The sequence below is a fragment of the Balaenoptera physalus genome (genome assembly GCF_965194825.1).
Source record: "Balaenoptera physalus genome assembly, chromosome: 7".
NCBI lineage: Eukaryota > Metazoa > Chordata > Mammalia > Artiodactyla > Balaenopteridae > Balaenoptera > Balaenoptera physalus.
In genome coordinates, this window is record NC_138886.1 from 97,379,830 (window position 1) to 97,403,778 (window position 23,949).

Sequence of the window (23,949 nt, forward strand, 5' to 3'; positions counted from 1 at the left end):
CTGCGCTTCCACTGCAGGGGGCGTGGGTTCGATCCCAGGTCGGGGAACTAAGATCCTGCATGCCGTGCGGCACAGCCCAAAAAAAAAAACCATTGCTTTTCTAAAGAGAAATTGAATATACTCATGTGCATCTGAAAATTTGCATGATGATACCCTAATAGTATAAATATCTATTTTTCCAGAAGTTCTTTCATTCTATTTGTTAATTTGTTTTGTTTTTCTTTCCTTTTTTCCTTTTTTATTTATTTATGTTTGGTGTCTTAAAACAGCAAATAATATCTTACAGTTCTAGAGGTCACAACCAAAGTGGGTCTCACTGGGCTAAAATCAAGGTATCAGCAGGGCCAGGGGGAGTGTTGCTTCTGGAGGCTCCAGGGAGAGTGTTTCCTGCCTTTTCCAGCTTCTGTAGGTGCTGCATTCCGTGGCTCATGGCCCTTCCTCCATCATCAAAGCTGGCAATGGCCGATGGAGTCCTGCTCTACCTCATGTATGAAACCTGCTCCTCTGCCTTCCTTTCTACATTAGAGGGTCCTGTGATGACATTGGGCCCATCTGAATAATCCAGGGTAACAGGCTTGGCCTGAGGTTAGCAGACAGCCAACCTACCCCCTCCTGCCGTGTAACGTACCACATTCATAGGTGTGGTGGGCAGGAGTGCACAGCTCTGGAAACACAAAGCCTTTAGATGGTTTTGCCATCTTTTTTATCTTTATGATCTTTGTGACTAAATAGGAAATAAAATGTCATTTCATACTGTCATTCAATTTTTAAAAAATTTTTATAAACAGAGTTAGTACCTGATTCATCTTTGTTTCTAAGAACATGGGCATACCTTAATTTTGTTAAATTAAGGTATCTTTTTTCTTTTAGTTTTCATGAAAAAGTCCAAAACAAACCTTTTTAAAAAAAATTTGCTTACTTACCTTTTTCTGGTATCAACTATTCTTGGATAGAAAATATTCCTACACTTTATTCCATGTGTCTTTCACCAGACATGCCCCTCAGCAGTCAGGGATACCATTATCCTCCCCTTCAGAGCTTACCTTGGCTTTTTGCAGTGGTCTCAGGTGCTTGGGGCTGCATTCATCCAGCACAGCCTCCTGGTGCCTGGTGTTGAAAGAAAGGAAGCATCTGTGGCCCAGGGCTTCTCTGTGCTGTGCTCACATGAGCAGGTTGCAGACGTCCCAGAAGTAATGGAAGGCTGTCAGACGCTCTTTTACCTAGCCAGGTTGAAGCAGCTGAGTTATATTCAACAACTGAAAGGGAGATCCAGGGCTTGACTCTCAGACCACCAGAGTCTTGGGGCCAAGAAATCACAAATTGATAATAATCAGGCCCTTAGAAGGGAAACATCACCTGGAGTTTCTGGGCCTGTGTTTAGAATTAGTGCATTGACATGTGTGCTTGTATTCTTAGGTCCGGGCCCACCAGCTGGTCTTGCCACCGTGTGATGTGGTGATCAAGGCTGTGGCTGACTACGTTCGCAACATCCAGGATACCTCGGACTTGGATGCCATAGCTAAAGATGTTTTCCAGCATTCTCAGGTAGAAATACAAGCTCCTGGGTAGCGCTTTGTGCTATGGTGTGTGCTGGGTTTGGAAGGGGTTTGAGAGGCACACACCAGCCGTGTCCAGGAGTGCTTGCCCAGCTGTCAGGCCTCTGCCAGCCAGGAGGGCTGGCACCTCGCCTAGCTCCTCCAGCCTCCCCTCCGGCCTGCACAGAGGAGGGAATGAGGTAGATGAATGGTAAGGTCTCTGCTGCTCCTAGATTTGCCATCATAATTTAATGGGATTTCTACTAAGAAGACAGATGAATCAAATGGGTCAAATGGAATTGTGGCTCTCTGATTTGTCCATCCCTTCAGGTGATGATCAGGGATTTCTTCTTCCTTTTTTTGAAAGTAAGGATGCGAGGGGGGTCAGGGTTAGTAGAAGAGGTGAAGTTTGTGTGACTTCCTGTTTGCTCTCTGAAGAACTAAAACTGCTCCCCCACTTGCTGGAGATGAAAAGTAAAACCTTTCTGGGTAGCACCAGAGACCTGGCCAAGGAAAAGTTGGAGGACTGCATCCCAGAACTCAGGTCTCCTGACTTCCATCTCAGACTCTGATAAGTACATTGCTCTAAGAGAGTTAATGTTCGATTTGTTTCTTTAATGATAATCTGTTGATTTTCCTTGAAGATTTTAATGTCATTCTAAACTCTCATCTAGCTTGAAAGGCCGCAGATTATTATACATGTGCTGAATTATAAAAATATATTAATACACATGGCCAGTGGCATACTGATTTACAAAGGTTTTCCTGCGTTTATTTCAGTCTAGAACAGATGACAAAGTTATTCGATTTAAGAGAGCAATTGGATATTATTCAGCGACTAGTAAGCCTATGGCATTTCACCCACCACATTACTTAGGTAAGTAACTCAAAGCCTCTGTGATGGATGCTGACCATGCAATAACCAAAGAGATTTAAATATTCAACCAGTAATCTTGTTGGTTTATTCTTTTGAATTGAGATTTCTATAGTTATACAAATAAGTATAGCAGAACTTCCTGGGCAGACTCAGTGGTAATTCCTGAAAGTGTTGAAGAGCAAGAGAAAACTTATGAGACTGGAGGAGAAGAGCAGGCAGCCATGAGGACCAAGGCTAGCAGATGACGGTGACGCTGAAATCTCTGTGAGGTGTCCTCTTGCAGAGAGCACCAAGGACATAGAAGACCCTCTGGATCTATAAGTGCCTTCATAAATGCAGTGGATTTGTGTCTCCTCTGTTGTTGCCTTTTTTGGCAAAAGATCATATTTCACTCAGAGATTTGAAATTGGGGAATAAAAAACAGTTATAAACTGTTTGCCTGAAGGCTGCTTGATAGTGAATATCTCACGGGAGGTTGTAAAGCACTAACCCTAAATACCAGCCTCCTTCCTGAGTGAGATTGCCTTTCTTAGGCTCCAGAGCAGTAAAGCTATGAGAAATCATATTGCCAACCATTGTTTCAGTTGTGCTTATTTCATGTAATGAAAGAAGTCATGTTCCTGAGATTGTCTGTAGTGACATTCTAGTCCTCATAGGACAGTTGTACTTTAAACATTCATTATAGTATACTTGGGACTAGAACATTTAAAGAGAAGGAAAATGTGGGGAGAGAAAGGATAGAGAAAGACACTTGACTTAACATTTGGCATTGATCTGAGCTGATAACAGTTTGGAAGATGTTCTGAAGAGGAAGGTGAGTTTTAAATTAGGTTTAAGTTTGAACTTCTTAAAAATATTTACTGTTCTGTACTGTTCTATAAGTTCTAAAGTGCTTTCATGTTCTTATTAAATCATCAAAGGACATTATGAGGTAAGTATTTTATAAATGAAGTCAATACTCTTAGAATTCTCTTTCACTTTCACTCAGTGGTTTATGGAGAACAGTGGTGTAATTGGTAAAGAATTTGGGGTATTTAGAGTGATGTTTTCAAGCAGGTTAATGTAGGTGATAACTACCTACAAATCCTTCTATAAAGCATCTCCCGATGCTTCTGACTGTTGCAGTAATCTGAATTGTACAGCAAGGGACTTAACAAAGCACAGTCACAGAATTACAACAGGGCAGGAAGTTTGGGGCAGTGTAGAGTTCAGTGTATGGCCTGGAATATTGGGATGAAATTGAGAGAGGTTGAGGCAAGATTGGGAAGGAAGGTTTATTTCAAGTTAGATACACATAATTTGGAGCCAGCAGAAACAGATTAATGTAAAAATCACTTTTATTGTTTTTTTTTCTGATAAGTATAAAGAAGTAAAAGTATCTGGAGATAGTGCTCATTGATTTCGTCTATATGTGCTGTTAGGGACCCACTAAATGGAGAGTGATGACTGAAACGGAAATTAAGAGCGTAGAAGAGGCAACACTGAGTTGGGGAAATACTTTCTTGGCATCCCAAGTGAGAACCTAAGACATATTTTCCACAAAAATATTCTTATAAGTAATAGGTAGGTCATAAGTGGTCTTTTCCAACCATAGTTCATTATGTTATTCTACAGGAAAACACATTCAGAATTTTGAAGAACCAATATTGGAAAATAACTTTCTTGTTCATTAGACCCTGTCTGTATTAATCATTTTAGAAACTGGAATATGTGTAGAGTTTTGAAGAAATCTTACAGAAAAATGGGGAGAGTTGACTCTACCCAGAGGTTTCTAAATCTGGCTGGAATTTAGGTTCTACCGCAGAACAGTTTTCAGAAGCCTAATTGGCCTCAGGGTTCTGTATTTTCAAAAGAAAAACCTTCCTGGCCAGACCCCATGTGGACTGGTGTTGGGGGGGTGACTGCTGTGTCTTCCATGCTTTTCCTTCTGAGTTTGTGGTTCTCTGCAGCATTGAGAAAAAACCTCAGATCTCCATACTGTTATTGGATGGTGTGGAATTTACAAAGGAAGTGCACATGCTCCCTGTCCCATTGCTGGGAGGCCTGGTCTGCATAGTGTGTGGTCTTTTTCAGGGTGGAAAAAGAATTTTTTCCAGCCCATGCTGTTTTTGTACTATGAACTCCCAGAAATTATCTATATTATATAACATATTATAGATTATGGATATATTAATATATAATACCTATCTGTATATATGTATATTTCTGAATTATCTACTAGATAGATTTTTTAAATGTTACAGGTGAGATTAATACTATTTTTCAAGCATTTACTCTATCAGAAACACTGTGTTGGGAATTGGGGATCTAGATATGATTATAATTTTTTCCTTTCCATCATAGCACTTAATGTCCACCATCTCCAGAGAATCTGCAGTCTAAATGTAAGATATGTCAGAATTGAGTTGTCAGCAATATTTGGCTCCCTGGTTGAACAAGTAGTTCTTAAACCTTAGCTGTGCTCCAAAATCATTGGCAGAATTTAAAAATAGCAAATAACAGAGATGTTAGAGGCCCGCCTCAGGTCTGTGAACGTGGACTCCGTAGGCGTGAACTAATCCTAGTGTATTTGTGAGAAGCTGCGCAAATAAAACAGAGGCCTTGTTAGTCTGAAGAAGCATGCACTGTGTCCTCTTGGCCTTCCTCAGTGAAAAATAGATGAGCTCTCACTGCACACCTACTAGAATAGCTTACGATCCAGAACACTGTCACCACCAAATGCTGGTGAGGATGTGAAACACAGAAATTCTCATTTCTTGCTGGTGGGAATACAAAATGTTACAGCCACTCTGAAGACAGTTTGGCAGTTTCTTACAAAACCAAACATACTCTTACCACAAGATCCAGTAATCCTGCTCCTTGGTATTTACCCAAAGGAGCTGAATACTTATGTTCACACAGAAACCTGCACGTGGATGTTTATAGTAGCTTTAGTCATAATTGCCAAAACATGGAAGTAACCAAGATATCCTTCACCAGGTGAATGAATAAATAAACTGCTACATCCAGACAATGGAATATTATACAGTGCTGAAAAGAAATTGGCTATTAAGCCATGAAAACCCATGGAGAAACCTTTAATGTACATTACTAAGTGAAAGAAGCCAATCTGAAAATGCTACATACTGTATGATTCCAACTGTATGACATGCTGGAAAAGGCAAAACTATGGAGACAGTAAGATGATCAAGGAAGGGTTCCAGGGTTTGAGGGTGAGAGAGGAATAAATAGGCAAAGCGTGGGATTTTTAGAGCAGTGAAAATATTCCTTATGATACTATAATGCTGGATTTATGTCCTTGTAAGTTTGTCCAAACCTATAGAATATACAACACCAAGAGGGAATCCTACTGTAAACTATAGACTTTAGTTAATAGTAATGCGTCAATGTTGGATCATCAGTTGTAGCAAATGTAGCACACTAATGCAAGGTGTATACTTTCTGCTTATGTTTTCTGTAAAGCAGAACTGCTCAAAAAATAGTCTTATTTATTTCTTGAAAAATGTAAATGAGCCTTTGATGTATTCACTTCCTGCCAGGCACTATGCTGAGTGTTGGACAGGGTGGTAGACAAGATAGATGTCATCCTTGCGCTTGTAGATGACTGAGACGAGGAGTCATACAGGAATGTGAACAGGAAGGTCAAGGAGGACCAACCCGGTTAAAACAATACTTGATTAAACCAGTGTTTAGTTCTGCTCAATTAAATTAATGTTTAGGTGAGGTTTGAGTGTAGAGTAGGAATTGAGCAAGATGACGATAGAGCGGAAGTATATATGCAGAGGAGACAATGTGTAAAGGTCCTGAGGTGAGAGGACAGGATGTAGAAGAAACAGAAGAATGTGGTTGGAGCACAGGAAGGCAAGGGAAGGAATGGTCAGGTGATGCTTGTCGGGCCATGCATGGCCTTAGATTGGAGCACAGGAAGGCAAGGGAAGGAATGGTCAGGTGATGCTTGTCGGGCCATGCATGGCCTTAGATTGGAGCACAGGAAGGCAAGGGAAGGAATGGTCAGGTGATGCTTGTCGGGCCATGCATGGCCTTAGATTTTAGACTTACACTTTGGACCATGAAAGCTCATTGAAAGATTTTTTTTCATTGTAAAAACTTAAATTATTTTGAAACTATCATACACACAGTATACTTGTACAGTAAATAAAACAAACATCAGTGGAATATTACTAGTATCAGAGCCCTATCCCTGTCTCTTCCTGGTCACGTTCCCCTGTACTCCAGCACCCTGAATTTTGTATTAATGGTCCCCTTGCTTTTCTTTATTGTGTGTGTACCCTGAGTACTAATTGGAGCAGCGGAAGTAGGTCGGATGCCCTGGGGAGGTTTTCTGTGGAGCGCACTCTGTATGGAGGTCTTGAGATGGTGTACCTCAGATCAGGGAAAGGAGGTGGAGCTGGGGGCACAGGGAGAGCAGTGCAGCAGCCAGAATAGGAGTCGTGGCAAGAACAGTTGTCAGCAGAGGTGAGGAGGAGGCTTCTGTGGCACTCGGAGCTCCCAGACCCCGTGCAGGTGCGGGCGCCTGCGTGATCCTCAACGAGATGCAAGGGGTCCTAGGAAAAATAGTTTTTTAGCTTTGCAGCTTCTTCTGTGCTGTAAAATATGGAAGAGGGTGGGATAGGTGGCCAGCACCAGTCCTCCAAATCCACCTCCAATTGCTTCCAAAAAGGGTGGGGCTTGAAATGGGAGGGAAGTTTGAACATGCTTAAACTTTTAGGTTGATGATGAAAGCTGAGAGGGGACTATGAAGGGAGATGGAAGGTTGGAGGTAATAGTGACCCCTGGTCCCTCGGAGCACAGAGGAGTAAGGGTCTGGTGGGGACCAAGGGAGCCCTCAGGGCAGCAGGCCACCATGAACAAATAATAGAGAATTGTGCAAAGAGAACCATATTGAAATAGGAGCTGTCACCACTAAAGCAAAGAACAAATTCTACATAGTGACCACAAAGAAAGGACCTCTGGCTATAGAAACTTCCTAGGTGCTGGCAGAGAGGCCCCATGGGTGTTTTATCTGGACGGGCTTGCCCAGGTCAGGGGCCTGCATCAGCCTGTGTCCTGACAGGCCCCCAAGGCTGGCCACGTTCTACCTGACTGGGTCAGAGGATCCTGATTCACAAAATGCCAGATGGCAAGCTTCAGTGCCAACTGCTGGTGACCCATCTACAAGAGAACATAAATGCCTACTGTCTTAACAGGAACAATTAGACTCCGTAGTTGGTGCTCCTGGACCACAGCTCTTGGGACCAGGGCTCAGAAAGGTGCATCTTCAAGTGTAAGGGAGAAGCAAGGACCAGTCAGTGGGCCCTCATTCTGAGCCATGGCCTTACTGGAAGGCATCACTTTCTGTTGTCTTGAGAAGGTGGGTTCCTGAGGCTACACAGTCTGCACAGTGCTCACCAAACTGTTCTATTGATTGTTGCTGGGCTTCTAGGTTGTGTTGACAGTCTTTTTGAAAATACATCTCTACCTCCCCAACAACACACACTCCCAGCATGAGAGGGGATGGTCAGGAAATGTCCCCCCTGAACATGAAGACACAGTCTGTGAAGAAGGATGTGGCATCTGCTGGGCTTCCTCAGCTGATGAGAAGAGGCTGTTAGGTCTCCAGGACCCAAAGTCACTCATTCGGGTCCACTGTGGGACACAGAGGTCATGCAGAGTCCATAACGTGACCTGCCCAGAATAGAGGGCGATGGCATGTGCACATGTGCCCGGGGAGCAGAAGTGAGAGAGATCAGAACGCTGCCCGCGCTGCTCCTGTGGCTCGAACTGTTGAACTCCTCAGCGTCACTGCTACCCTATGCCAGGTGACATGGCCCTCAGGACCTCGTCCACCTGCCATCGTCCATGCGCCCAGGCTCACTATGCAGGGGTGACACAGGCCTGCTGCAAGTGCTGGCTGTAGCCAGGCCGCAGGACCCATAGTGGGACTGACCGTGCATACTATAAGGCAACTTGCCCTGTTCCCACCGAACAGTGTGCCTTTGGAGCTTCCCTGTAACTTCACAAAGGTTTGCCTTAGTTTTGTTTTTTTTTTTTTTTTGCCTTAGTATTTTTAAAGCTTGTCTAATGTTCCACAGTGGGGATGTGCTGTAATCTACTTAACCATGTTCTGTGGTCATCACTAGAATATTTTCAGTTTTTCTACTGTTATAATGATCACTTTAAAAATTTTTTGTCACCAAGTATATGATATTATACTGTTGCTCTACTCTACTAATAAGTTTTTGAAATTTGGCAAGTTATATAATATTCATTCTTAAAGTTTTGATTACTAAACCCACTCTTTCCAAGGTTTTTGCTTAAATTTTCTTATTATGAAAAGCTTTAAATATAACTGAAAAATACAAAGGATAGTATCATGAGCATTAGGGTACCCACTAAACAGGTTTAACAAATGTCTTTAAAGAAATACATTAGGCTGTTCTAAAAGTCATGTCTGTCCCCCTCTAATGGTTTTTATAGTTCCTTACCTCATATGGAATAATAAATCATAGTGTTTTGATTTTTAATTAAATGCTGTATTGTACCTGTCATTCTGTACTTGCTGTTTTTGAGATGTGTGCATGTTCATCTTTTTCAATTTTTATCTTTTTAAAGCTAATGCAAATGGCATTGATGTCAAGCCCCGAGGGGTCTGACAGAACAGATGCTGCCAGAGAGAAGCTAAGATGCTATCACGTTAAATAGGAAGTCCACTTATTCTTTCTCCTTGATTCCTATGTAGATCAGTGGACTCTCTCAGTCTGTTCCTGTGACCTTTCATTCAGTTTTTAGTCAGTTTATTTCAGTTGATGTGGTATGCAGTGCTATAGGCTGTCTGGTCTTACGGGTTTTTGAAAGGTCATTTTTTTTAAAAACCTGAAAGTTAGTCATTTTAGAAGAACTGAAAATACATCTCCTTTCGGTTGCTGTCTGGTTTAAAAGACTGCAAGGTGTGTCTTCCTGAGATGGGCACAGCTTGTCATCAGGTCTGTTGGTGGCTTCTCAGTATTCAGTGACAGAAGGGGACTGCTAGTTCAGTTTATCAGTGACTTCCAAATAAAGGCCTTTAGACTTTTCTTTTAGGTTGTGCTTTTTAGAATTCACAGATGGACAGAAACTGCTTTGTCTTGATTTATCATAGACTTATAAAACCATGTAGGTGGCTGAATGAGATTTAAGAGTTCTTTTCTTTTGCTGTTTAACGCCTACGATTCAAACCTGATTAAGTGAACTCAGGAATTTAATAGATTTGGATAAAATTTGGGGTAAGTTTCTCACTATTCAGACTCTTGCTCTTCAAGACTCAGGTATCACGTGGATTTGAATAATGCTGTATCCTTTGAGGTCCACACACGTGCTATCCAAACTCAAGGACAGAAGAGATTTGGATAACCAGGGATGCTGTGTAAGCACCAGGATACCTCCTGACCATGGTATATTCCTACACCAACAGTCAAGCAGTCAAAGCAGCCCTTGTCATTGTTGAACAGCTCTAGTTCTCAGAAAAGTCTTATTTATTGATATATTAACCTGAAATGTGCTTCCCTAGGTTAAGTTTTTTCATTGCTCATAATTCTTTCAGGTGCCTACTTGCTTTATTCATGATCTTACTTTAATTTGCCCTATACTTAGCCTTCCATTGTGAGGGCTTCTCTCCTGGACAGTGGCCTCTGACTCTTCCTGTGGGGCCTTGCCAGCACTGTGGCTCCAGGTAGGCATCAGCTGCCCCAGCTCTGAGCTCTTGGGAGTTGGTACTCTGTAGAAACTGACAAGGTTCAGTCCTCTAAGAGCTGGGATGATTTCTGTCTCCTCCTTCCCAAAAGCCCCATGCCTCCTTGGCTATGCCCGGCCTACCAGGCTTCATAGGCCACACCAGCGTCCTGTTGGTTCCCACTGTCCCCCACCCCAGCTTGCCTTCGGAAGCTATTCGTTTGGGAGAGGATGAAAACAAATTACGTAAAATTCCCCTTCATCTAACTTTGTACCTTAAGTTCTGTAGAATGTTGGTATTGAGTAAATATGTCAACATGGTTAACATAGTTTGAAAATTTTGCATTGTTTTTTTGCAAGCATTGGAAACTAGTGTTGGTGGTAGGGAATATATTGGTTTATTTATTCTTTAAATTTTCAAAGCTATGTTTTTTGTGTAACACTTGAAAATCATGCATCAGCCCCCATCTAAATTATAGAATTAAAAAAATATTACTTTGTTACTATTGTTTGTTTAATGTAACATCTTCACAGTAACATGCCCAGTAATAGATGAATATTTGTTAGGTTGGGGTAGGGGTGACTAGTTCTCAGTAGAGTTTTTGGTTAACACCATTCCTTCTTTTAATCTTATTTTAATTTAGAGAAAAGCTGGTTAGCTTCATACAGGCACAGTAAGTAATTCAAGGGAGTGGATACTGCACAGAGTGTCTTATCTATGAGAGTTCACAGCTAACTAAGCACAGCTGTAAGGGCTGCAATGCATGCTTTCTTTCTCTTATTCTCAAAGTCTTTAATATTTAAATATTTTTTAATTATGAAAATATTTTTCAAATACTAATTAAATACTTTTTTCCCTTTCGTCTGTCTTCATTATGCATACTTTTCTAACAAAGGCCTACCTCTCTTAGTAAGTATTTGTGAAAGGAAGAGAATGAGAAACTGGTGGTGTTAATCTCCACTCTGTGAACTGGTGTCAGTTCTGAGAAAGATGTCCTTGTCACACAGAAGACAGACAATGACTCTGCTTAGCTGCACTAGGGCATTGAGAACAAGAACTGATTTATAAGAAGGCGTGCAGTATGCAGAGGCAGGCCCTCGCTTATTAGGCATTTCTGCAGCCATCAGAGAAATGTAGACAAATTAATTCACTTAATAGACTAGGTTATGATAGAATAGTAACTAGTCCTGTGGGTTCTCAAAGGTTTATTTGAGGTCAGTGATTGAAATACGATTTTAGAAAATGTTCTTTCCTTGGAAATCTTTGCTTTTAAGTTATAGTTTTGTGTGTGTTTTTGTTTTGAGGGGTTTCTTTCTTTTTGTTTTTATTTTTGTTTGTTTTTTTTTAAGGAAAGTTTGTGCTTTCAGGAATTTTGTAGCATATAATGGCCAAAAATAGAGTGAAACATAAATGTTCATCTTCACTTGAATGCTGCTGCATAATTGAAGAGTTCAGTCTCTCATTCTTATTACTCTGAAGTTAAGTATGGCAGGTCAGCTACAAGGGATTGTATACTAGACTTTTTACAGTGATTTAAGTTACAGTATTAGAGCTTGAGTGGATTTCGTAATACTCTTTCACCCAAAATCTGGCTAAAATTCAGAATCATCTGAGAAGGGACTTTAACAGTTACGGCATCACCTATCTCACACCCGGAGGTTCGTAACTCATGGACTTACTGTTTGATCAAGAGTGTCTCCTTGTGTGTGCAAGTGCAGGCGAATGTGCATGTGTGTCTGTGTGGTGAACATTTGTGTGTATGTGAGCGTGTGGACAAGTGTGTAGATGGGACACCAGCCCCACATGCACATGTGCCAGCGTCACCATTCCCAGCTATTTGTCCCGCAGCCATCTCTGTTCAGTGGAAAGTGGAAGCTGGGCCAAGCTTTCTGTTCATGCGAGTTGAGATCAGAGGGCTATGGCATTTCCAACTTGAGCACCAGGCGCTTGGAGATGGGATCTTCCAACAGATGATGGCTTCTGAGGCTCATGAGTCTTGTGGGGTAGTGAGAAGTGAGCAACGGCCCAAACCTCAGTGCTCCCAGTGTCCTTGCGGCCCAGGACTGGATTGGCTCAGGGAGCCTCAGGTTAGGCATCAGTGGGAGTTTCCTTTCAGAGAATGAGAGGGAGGGTTTGGGGCACTTTATTATTTTTTTTAGTTAAATTAAATGTGTGTTTATTTTTCTTGACAAGTTGGTAGTGGTTTATGGGTTGTGTGTTTCTCACCTGATGTCCCTCAGGTTTTGAGGTTAGAAAAGCACTCTTCCTGATAAATGACATTCGCGTTGAGGTAGCTCTAGGCTTGGTTTTGTTCTGTTTTTAAAAGAAACCTAAGGAAGAGACGGTGTGGCCGTGGGGGCACCAGTAGGGTCTGTTGTATGTTCTCACTGGGTGTGTTTTCTCTGTCTCCTGCAGTCTGAGTCCTGACGACACCCCCGGGTCTTGTAGTAGCCCTGGGCTGGCCCTCGCAGCCTGTCCTCTCAGGCACGCCACACCTAACTGTTCAGCAAGTGAACAAAGCCCTGAAGAGTCTCCTCATTTTTATCACATTAGTAAATCATGATATTTTGAAGTGTCTTTGACATGAAGGCCACACTCATCCCCCATCACCGCATGCTGGGGGCATTGCCCTACTGGCCTTGCTTGTGCTGACCCCCACCTCTCCTCAGGCCCGCAAGGAGACTGAGTGTTGTGGATATGGAGGTTTCTGAACCTTGGGCCGAGTTGATTGCTTTATGTCATGTCTTTAAGCTGACACAAGACCCACTCCTGCCTGACGTGTTTGGAGCCGCTTCTCTACATGGCTTCCATTCTGTGCTTCACTGTTAGAAGTTAGCACAAGGATAATGAAGAACAAATGCCAGCATACATCAGAACAGGTTTTATAAAGTCATTTTCTAAGGGAGCACAGAATCCCAAGTTTTACTGACTCTGCAGTGCATGTATAATGCATGTGTAACCTGATCGTGGTTTCCTTAACGATGAAAACAAACCAAAAGTATAGGCAGTGACTACCACACTTCATTTTTTATATTTAAAAGTGTGCTAGTAGCTACGAACCTAATTTTAGTTTAAATAGAAAAATTCCATTGTTTCACGTATGGAAGGGGAAGTGCTGTGTCCTTCTTTTGTTCCTTTAGTGCTTAGAGTACTACAGGGCTTCCAGCTTTGTCAGCAGTGAGCAGAGAGAGAATAAGAACACCTGTTAAGTTAAAGACAGAGACAAGTCAGGCATTCAAGGACATGAACAAAAGCAAAAACACCATCAGACATTAATTGAAAACTCTTGAAAGTTAGAATTCTAGCCCCAGTGTATAAAATTAGTCATCATAAGATTAAGTATTTTTAATGTTAAACATGAATTTCTAAAGGTTTCTGGGAAGTGGGGCCAGTGGTGCGCTGGCACCTGAGGAGGTGCAAGACAGATGGAGGTGTGTGCTGGCCACTGCTGTGTCATGGGGGATGTTCTTCTGCTCACAGTTGTTTTATTGTTTTCTTTCCATATTGATGAAACAGCCAGACCAAATCCGTTTGGAATGCCTGGGATAGTGCCACCGTATGTCCCCCCCCAGATGCTCAACATTCCACAGACCTCTCTGCAAGCAAAGCCTGTGGTAAGGCCTTTCCTTTCCTTCCTCAGCTGGTCTGCCCAGCCTTGGTGCGGGACAGCTGCCTTGAAAGCTGCATATGCATCAAATCTTGATGAATGCTAAAATAATTTCTTCAACTCATGATATGTGAAGCACCTGCTTCACAGTGTTTGTTGAATTAAAACTTAGCCAAGGCCGGGTTATGCTAATGTGTTCCGGGCCATGCAGGCAGTGTGTATGCATGTGTGATCCGTACCCTCTGTTTCAGGCCCCCCAGGTGCCCAGCCCAGGTGCTCCGGGCCAGGGTCCACACCCATACAGCCTCGCTGAGCCGGCTCTCACCTTGGAAACCAGCGGAAAGAATCTGACTGAGCAGAACTACAGTAACATTCCTCATGAAGGAAAGCATACCCCACTGTATGAACGGTCCTCCCCGATCAACCCAGCTCCAAGCGGCAGTCCCAATCACGTGGACTCAGCATACTTTCCTGGTTCTTCTACGTCATCATCTTCAGACAATGATGAAGGCAGTGGAGGAGCTGCAAAGTGAGTGGTGTATGGAGTAGTTGGTGCTTCCGGGAAGTGTAGCAGCTTCTTAAGTAGCTTGTAGTCCCCAGGGAAGCCGCCTTCTGGCTGGCCAGCCCACGGCACCGATGGTTGTGCTCAAGTATGCTGTTTGTTATAGGTAGGTGACAGTTACGCTGTGCTTGGACCAAGACTCCTCAGACTGAAAGAAAAGGTTAGATGTTTCCTTGAGGCTTCCAAGGTTGAAAATCTGTACTATGCCAGCCCAAAGCCTTGGCGTCCCCCACCCCCCCCACCCCCCGCTCTTTTTGGGTGGAATTTTAGGAAAATTAGTTTGTGTGACCACCAAACGTGGTTAAGTTATCTGGTCAAGTTCTGCCTGACCCTTACTCTCTTTTGGGCTGTGATTCCCCTAGTCCCACCCCCAGAAAGCATTTTAAGTTAGACTCCTGTGGCTTTCAGTCTCTTGGCTCCTGGATTGAAGGGGAATCAGAATTTCCTTTCCTTCTGAATTCAGCAACTTGAACCCCAACTCAGCAGCTCATAGGACTGTTCTTGAAATAACACTGTTCACCCAACCAAAACCATGGAAAGCTGCCAGACCCAGGTTGGAATTCTCCCTGTAGAAGGAGTATTTTAAACAATGTGTGTCCCTGAATAAATGCATTTTCAAATACTTAAATTTGTTAGAATCTGATCGAGAAAGTCTTAAAATTCACAGTCCTCCTCCTCCCCTTACATAATCTTATGTTTCTAAGAAACCTGATTCAAAAAAAGAAAGAAGAAAGGAAGAGTCTTTCTTTTCTTTACATCTGCATCTCCTTTTCCTCAGTTTGAACTCTGATTCACAGTAGATGCCCAGGGTTAGTTATTGCTCTGTCAGTTTCTGCTGTAAGAAATTCTGAGACACAGTTTCCAGTCTTCCTGCAAATTCTATGGGTGTGTCACCTGAAGCCAGAGATTCTTCCTCTTTTGTCCTCTTTTTCTCCATCTGTAAAATGGGCACCAAGTCTGCTGACCTTGGGCAGCAGTTACTGAGGAGTTTGCTGCCAGCCAGGGATGTGTGCTGTTGTGAAACAGAGAAGCATAAAATGCATAAATATTTACTTGTTGTATGTGCAATCCTAAAATTCTAAAATGAAGGAAAAAGTTGTAATTTAGCGTTCAAACTTTTAAATTAACCTTCTAGAAAGATAATATATTTAAGACCTACTGAATGAGAATTGCTGTGTTGGGACTTAGAAATCTGCAAGTGTAAACGAGACCATGTGACTCTTCAGCAGAGAGAAGTATGAGGACAGCTGATAGATGTCTCAGGAGCCCTTTCACTCACTAAGGAACTCTGAGTTTTCTTTTAATAATTGACTCATGTCAGCAAGACTAAGATATCTATAGGCAGGTTCATTTTAGTAAGAAACATTCTTTCTAGACTCTGAAACACAGGTAGAAATAAGACACAAAGCCACTGTTTGTGGCTTGGAGTCCTGTGCAGGTGATGAGCGTTGTGAGCCAGGAGAGGCCCTGGTCTGGGGAGGTCCAGTGGTGATCCTGTTCCTTCGGGTAGGGATGCGGAGATAATGTGAGTTGCCTGCTTAATTTGGCAAGCTGCCCTGTTAGGATATGAGTTGAACTTGAGTGGATAAGATTGCATGAGAGCCCCTCCCTTTTCTTGTGCATACTCAACTCTGCCCTGTTTCCAAAGGTTCTGATCCGTGTTGCCTTCCCTGGAGCTTTTCCTCAATCTTAGTCATTTCTCCTACCTCTGAGCTCTATAGCACTTAACTGTCTATACCCCCAGCTCGGGGCATTTTTACTGTGTTTTTCTGGAGGCGCCTCTGGAAGGTGAACTCCATATGTGGGGATGGCATGGGCATCTCACCCTCTCGTGGTGTGAAATGTGGTAAAAAAAGGCAGAGCACATCCACAATCTGGAATTGAAAGATTGCTAAGCCTGGATCAAGTTATGTGGCTTAGCAATGTTTTCATTTCCTTGAATCTGTTTTTCCATTTATTATAACAAATAAGAGATAGGTGTGTTAAAACTGAGAGGGAGGAGGGAAGGAAAAGGGGACAGGGAGCTTGTACCAAAGGCTTCAGGATCATAAGCCAGGCAGAGTAGGATCTGATTATGGGCATCCCTTACTTGTGGCAGGATGCTAAGAAGGGTAGTGTTCACGACTTCAGCGTGAGGATTCCGGTTGAAGTTATGTGTGTACACTTTTGAGGCCGTGCATAGGACAGAGAATTGCCCTCCTAGTTCAGAAACTAAGTAGGGGCAGTAAGTCAGGATTTGGTTTACCTTTGGTTTGGACTGAAATTGGGACTCCTGGATCTGCACTGTGCTCTCAGGATGGTCTTAAGGGAAAGAAATCATCCATTCATTTAGCCAAGCAACACCTGAGCCCTTGCCATCTACCGGTGAGCATAGTGGCAGGCAGCGCAGACATGGCGTGCTGATGGAGGCCTGCAAAGAAGTGAGTAGACAAACGAACAGATAACCCAAGTGGTGAGTATGCAAGGCAGAGACACCAGACAAGTTGGTCTGGAGGAGGGATTGCTTCCTGAGAGGCAGGATTCGAGCTGTGACGGAGCGGGGAGAGAGCTGGACAAGTGCGGGGTGGAGGAAGGGGAAGCCAGCGTGGCTGCGGTGTCGAGTGAGGTGGAGGCTGGGTGGCGTACGTTCTGAATTCTGTCCTGAGAGTGATGGGAAACATCCACAGTGTTTGCTTGGAATGGTCCTGGGGCTAGAAAGATCCCAGTGTTTCTTTGGAAATGAATTTGCTCCAATCTGGGTGCTCTTTGTCCTGGGAATGGGCAGGTGTCTGGGTGGCCAGGCCATTTGGCTGGGGAAATTACTGCACAGTTGAACTGAAGTGCCTCTGGTCATACCACCTTCTGCAGATTGACTGTAGAAACATTTTTAATTGCCCTACCCTAAGACACCGACTTGTACAATAGAGAGGAGGGAGGCCTGCACCGGCCCTGGCTGGGTGTGCCCTTTCCTGTTCAGTTCCCTCAGGCATTTGCACTCCTTCCACCATATTCCCCGCAGTACCGGGAAATAATCCTGAATATGGGAGATCACAAAATAAATGACCTCATTTCCCCAGTGGAAAAGCAGTAGCATTTTTTTTAAAGGATGGTGCTGACGGGTAATGGGGCCTGTTACAGAATAAGCCTCCCCAAAATACCCCCCCAAATAAGCCCCTCCCCCCAAAAAACCACCCAGCTTCCTACAAGTTAAAAAGATAACTGCTTTATATGGCAAAGAATATACACATGCAGTTCCCAGAGGAAACACAGATGGTCAGTAACACGAAAGAATGTTGTTCACTCTCACTAAAAAAAAAAATCAAAGGCATGCAACTTAAAACATAACAAGGTACCTTTCTTTAACCTATAAAATTGGCAAACACTGGTTTTTAAAGATAAAGTTCAGTGGGGGACATCGGTGGAGTTGGTGGGACACGAGGTTTAGGCTCTCCTGGCAGGTCCTCGGTCTCTGTGATCACCATGACCCACAGGTGTCTGAGGGCTGTGGATCTTCCTCCTGGGAGGGTTTGCACCATCTGTGTGCAAAGGTGGGTGTGGGGGAGCATTTAAGAGCAAAAGATGTGTGTATGCCCCAAATGCAGACAATAGAGACATTCCTTATAGGGAGTACCGTGGAGCCACTCCAAAGAATGTCCTGATGTGAAAGGAAGTACGTGCTAAGGTGTCCTATGGAGGAGTTGCCAGGTGTGAAAGTGCCTCTTGGCTGGTCTTCAGGTTCAGATGGTGGCACCTTTACTGTATGTGTGTATGTATGCATTCGGCAGGCCCTGTCCTTTATCTCCCTCCCTTTTTTTAATACCTTACCTGGCATTTTAGTCTCTTCAGCTGGGAGTGTTCAGGTGTCTTTCCCATCACACTGCTGGAATGGACTTCCTGGGTTGTTGTTCTCTTGAAGTCAGCACGTGTCCCTGCAGGGTTTGCAGGTCTGTGCCAGACAAGGAGTCTTAGGCTACGAGAGGCCCCCTGCACACAGCTATGGTGAGTCGGGTGTCCAGGCCAGGGCTAAAGCTGTCCCGAGTCTCCTTGGTGGCTTCGCTTCTGTAGAAACGCAGCCTGCTGCTCTTGCTGTGGTTCTTTGTGTGTCAAAGGACATAGGCCGGTGCCTGGGCAGCTATTCCAGGACAATTATTTTGAAGTAAAATAAGAAAGGAATGTGTTGCCTTCTAACAAAATAACTTTTTTTTCCTATTCCTTTTCTTAGAGTATCATCAACATATACTTCTTTCTCTATTATTGGTTAAAATGTAAAAAACAAAACCAAACCAAACCTCAGGCTGTATTCTTGTTTTTCTTTTCTTCTTTCCTGGTCTTTGTCAAATCTTTGTAATTCTGTTTTGGTTGAATTAAGAATTACAGTTGAATTCTTGTGGAGGTGTTTATATTATTTTCATAGATTTATTGGCTTTTAGAATTTGAGTCTGATCTGAGGTTGTTAATTTTCAGTTTTCAGTTATTTTGTATCTTCTTTCTAATTACCATTTCAATACACAGTTATAGAATTCAAACATTAGAAAATACAATATAGGAACTCCCCCGTGATCCCACCTCTAGAGAGACAACTGTTTTCAAAAGATTGGTGAATATTCAAACACCTTATTTTTTACTGCATATACTAACATAGGGTTTTTACAATAATGAGATCTTATCTTAGGGACAGCAACTTACCTTTTTTCCTTTTTATACTGACTACACTTCTGTAAGTATGTATTCTTATTTGTATGTATAAGTGTAAATATGTATGTGTACACTGAATATTGCTTCAGTGTTTTTGCATGTCATTACTGACATTTTTAAATGGATATTTAAAAGTCCTATTAGGAGAGAAGACTAACTTAATTTTTCTCCACTTTGTGACTTCATTTGTATAGATTTGTTCTCTTTCCCTGTACATTTACGTACACATCGATTTCGAGGTATCGTGTCATGGCGGCATCAGTTGTATAAGCTTTGCATGCCCCCATGTGGTCCCTGTGGGACCAGATCTGGGCTATAGAAGGTCGCTGTCAGTGCCTGAGAGACTGTTAACCAGTGCAGAGACCCAGTGCTGTCAGGACCCAATACCCCAAGCTCCCATGGCTTGTCTTGCTAGATACCAGTTGCCACTTGGGGTTATGTGACCTAGAGCTCCCTGGGCCCAATGTGCCCAATGTGAATGGGAGGGCTCTGGGTTGTTTGTGATTTAAATCAGTTGATGAGTAACCACAGTAAGTGACAGCTATCACTATTATTTAAAAACTAACTATGGTCCAATAAAATACCAAAACATATGACTTCATTCTTAATGTAAAATACCTAAAGAATTTCATTTAGCGCCCTTGATCTGGTGTCCTAGGAAACATGCTTCTTCTAATGCATCTTTTTTCCTTTAAGTGGTATTGGTGTTCTACTCTGAGTCCTGTCAGGCTTCCTCTCCAAAGAAACTGTGTGATTTGCAAAGACAATTACATGTTACCCTGCCCTAGGGTACCCAGTCCCAGACAGACTAAATACAGCTGCACATTTTCCTTTCAGATTGTTACGCTGTTGTGCCAGACAAATGGCTACTTTACATTTATATTTTGATTTTTTAATATAAGGTAACATTTCTAATATCTTCTCAGAAAAACTATTCTGAATTTTTATGTTCGGTAAAAATTAATAATTACCTATGCCATCATAGGGAGAGGGTCTGTATTTGTTCTAGCCACCTACTGACCCATGTAGGCATTTTATGTCGAGCTCATCTGACTCAGGTGTCTCTGAACCTTCACTTGGGTGGGAAAAGCATGAGAAGTCCTGACAAACACGAAAGAGTAGCATTCGGGACAAGAGGCTCATCTGACTGCTGCATAGGAACAAGACCAGTACTTCTCTGTTACCAGCTTTTTATGAAAGAATCTGAATGTGTGACGCTAGCTTAATTTGGGGCATAGGGAGACTGTACCTAGGGTGTTTGTATGTGATAATCTTGTGGCTTCCCTTGTCAGGGAGCTCAAATCTTCACCCTCTGTCGTAGGAGCACCTAACTGCCAGGTCCCTTCCTCAGAATTCTTGGGGGTCTGTTGAATGAGAACAGGCTGTGGATCAAGTCTCCTTTCCATTCCCGAGTTAGGGAGCATATGGAAATGAAAATGTATGCATGCTTGTTGAAGCTTTACATGATTTAACCGTATCTGTGACCTTACACACATATACTAGATAGTGCTACTGAAGATTTGATCTTTCATGTTTTGCTTCTTCCCTTTAGTTTTTTTTTTTTTTTTTTTTTTATGGCCGTGTTGGGTCTTCGTTTCTGTGCGAGGGCTTTCTCTTGTTGTGGCAAGTGGGGGTCACTCTTCATCGCGGTGCGCGGGCCTCTCACTATCGCGGACTTTCTTGTTTTGGATTACAGGCTCCAGACGCGCAGGCTCAGTAATTGTGGCTCACGGGCCTAGTTGCTCCGCGGCATGTGGGATCTTCCCAGACCAGGGCTCGAACCCATGTTCCCTGCATTGGCAGGCAGATTCTCAACCACTGCGCCACCAGGGAAGCCCTTCCCTTTAGTTTTATTTGACTTTTCTTTCTTTCCTATTGACAAGTAAGTCAGCTTGTGGTCAATGCTATCTTCCTTTTCTGTTCCATAAAAACAAACCACACCCATGGCAGGGGGGCATGTGACCGGTCAGACACTTTTACACTTGGTGTAAATGGACACCAGTCTATTTCCATCCTAGCATCACCAACCTGCTGACTACAAAAATGTGTAGGAGAGAATTCAGTAGTTAGGAGAGTTGGCTACTTTCAACCAGCTTTACTGCAGAAAAAGCCCCAGGTGTCCTGGAATGCAGTGAGGCCTTGCAGCACCTCCTGAGAGTCCGCAGAACCTAGTGGTGTGATGCTGGCCTTTCTCCTTGCCACCAATCTGGTATGAGTGTAGTTCTTTTCTGTTGATTGCCTGCTGCGTCATAAGCGCATCTTATGGCTTTTTGGTAATAGCGTGTGGTAATGTCTGGAATGGTGGGTCTGGGTTTGAATCCAGTCACTTTTGCTGTGGCTGTGAGTGGATTCCTTCTCTCTCAACCTGAATTTTACCAGCAGAGAGTTTTGCCTTGGGGTGAGCAGGAAAATTCAACTTGAGAACACATGCAGAATTCCCTGTGGCCTGCATGGGTCTCAGCAGGTCTCCCCAGGGCACAGCTGATGAAACTTCACATCGACATTAACAGTTCCAAATGTGATTATGAGGTGGGAGCAGTTGTATAGAATGGAACCTAACTGAATATACAAATAATTCTGAAATCTCTAATCTATCTTGTTCTTCAAAGCAAGGCATTTGTTATATTCAAATATTTTGTTTTCTTAAGTTGTAAAGTGATATAGTTATCCTATTGAAATATTTTGGACTTTAAAAAAATTGGCCATTGTCAAGATTATTTTCAGGCAGAATTTTAGATTTTATAGTACAGTATTAAAAGGTCTTATGAAGGACTTCCCAGGTGGTGCAGTGGTTAAGAATCCACCTGCCAATGCAGGGGATACGGGTTCGAGCCCTGGTCCAGGAAGATCCCACATGCCGCGGAGCAACTAAGCCCGTGCACCACAACTACTGAGCCTGCGCTCTAGAGCCCGCGAGCCACAGCTACTGAAGCCCACATGCTCTAGAGCCCGCACACCACAGCTACTGAGCCTGCATGCTGCAACTACTGAAGCCCGCGTGCCTAGAGCCCGTGCTCCGCAACAAGAGAGGCCTGCACACCACAACGAAGAGTAACCCCCACTCGCCACAACTAGAGAAAGACCTCGCGCAGCAGTGAAGACCCAACACAGCCAAAAAAATAAATTTAAATAAATAAATAAAAATAAAAGGTCTTATGAGCATTTAGATTATTACATTATTTTTAGTTTGATAATCTATATAAAACAAAACTAAGATTTATAAATAAAAATTCTATGTGATCTTAAGTGGGACAAGCTTTCCACTTGAGTAGTGTTGGTATGGTCTCCCCACCACACTGTACCCATATAAAACCCAGGTTTTATACCTTCTTTGCCATATACCTGTAGGCTACAATTATGTGATTTATTCATTCAACTGTTGGACACCTGTTTAGTAGTGACTATAAGGTCTTATTATCTTCATGGAGTTTATAATTGAATGATGAAAACGGACAGTAATTAGAAATAGTGCTGAATATGATGCATGCCATGAAGGAAACACAGAAATGAGAATAGCAAGGATGGGGTGGTCAGGGAAGGCTGCACCCAGTTGCAGCCAAGTCGTACAAGATGAGGCATCACATGTATACAAAAACGTCAATCTGTTGTAAAGAGGGAGGGGTGGCAGTCCAGTAGGGCATGGAAGATAATTGCAGTCCATACACCTGACCAAGAACTTGTATCCAGAACGTATAATTTCTTCCTATAAGTCCATAAGAACATTCTGTACATTCTCCACCTATTGTAGAATGTTTGAACAGGCACAACACAAAAGAAGATGTCACACATGGAGAGATGCTTATCTTCATCATTATCAGAGAAGTGCAAATTAGACTATGCTGAGATTCACTGCATTCCCTCCCAAAAGGCTAACACAAGAACAACAAAATACTAAGTGCATCAAGGGCAGGGATCTCCTGCAGGGCTGGATTACAGATCCAACTGTGGCGTGCCCCCACAATGGAATGCATGCAGCACTGAGACCGAACCAGCACTGTGTACAATAGTATTGTTGAGCCAAGAGACCTGGACACAAAAAGTGTACAATCGCATGATTCTTTTTATATCGCGTTCAAAACCAGATAGAAGAAGTCTTTGCTGTTAGAAGTCAGAATAACCGTTGCCCTTGAGGCAGTGTCTGGAGCAGGTCAAGAAGGGGATCCTGGGATGTCAGCCCCGAGTCTTGATTTGGTTGCTTACATGATGTGTTCAGTTTGTGGACATTCATTAAGCTGTTCACGTGTGCATTTTATTGATATGTTATACTTAAATGTTTAAAATTGTAGGTAACAAATGTTATGTTTCTTTATAAAACATGTAAATATCCAAATAATTTGTTCTAAAATTTCACAGAATAAAAGTCACCAACCTTTTAAGCAGCTCTATACCACATTCTAATGGAATACTCACTTTGGATGTATGTATGACAAGATTGTCCACTGTCTGTTTCCCTATTTCACAGGTCCTGGCACAGTTATCACATAACATGTCCTGACCAGTAGACACTCAGCAAATAATTGATTCACAAATCAATTTGTCCAGCTTCTTATCTGCTCACTCACGTAGTAGCTGCTTTTCTCTCGGATTTTAAACAGGATGGATCACTATGCTCTTGGAATACCTAGATTTATTTTTATGCCTTCTCACCACTTGGGTTTCCTCTGGGTTTGCAAAGTTGTAGCCTGAGGTTGCACACATGAGTAGCAAACTTGGACAGAACAGTGGTTTCTCTGAGTCCTCACTGAAGATAGGGAGCCCGGATGCTGGATAACTGGGCATCTGGGCGACCTTGTTTCATGCGGAGGTATTGGGGTATCCCATCCCGTGACTGGGATCAAGGAGCTAGAATTAGACTCCAAAATATCACAACATGGGACACGATTCTTGGTTTAAGATGGAACAGGCTTCTCATCTCTCCTCTTTTTTGCAACTGCTTTTTTTTTTTTTTTTTTAAGTAGAACTAAAATGAAGTCGCTTGGAAGATAG

General features: G+C 42.9%; 1 protein-coding gene across 4 annotated transcripts in view; it reads left to right on the forward strand.

Moving 5' to 3' along the window:
• The window catches only part of FAM120A (family with sequence similarity 120 member A), a 103,597-nt gene that overhangs the window by 36,703 nt on the left and 42,945 nt on the right, over positions 1-23,949 (forward strand). For all 4 annotated transcript variants that reach the window (XM_082469610.1, XM_082469609.1, XM_082469612.1 and 1 more), the window contains exons 4-7: positions 1,417-1,545; positions 2,316-2,412; positions 13,637-13,734; positions 13,979-14,256. In XM_082469610.1, the coding sequence (XP_082325736.1) occupies positions 1,417-1,545; positions 2,316-2,412; positions 13,637-13,734; positions 13,979-14,256 (602 nt within the window). The remainder of the gene's footprint in view (positions 1-1,416; positions 1,546-2,315; positions 2,413-13,636; positions 13,735-13,978; positions 14,257-23,949) is intronic.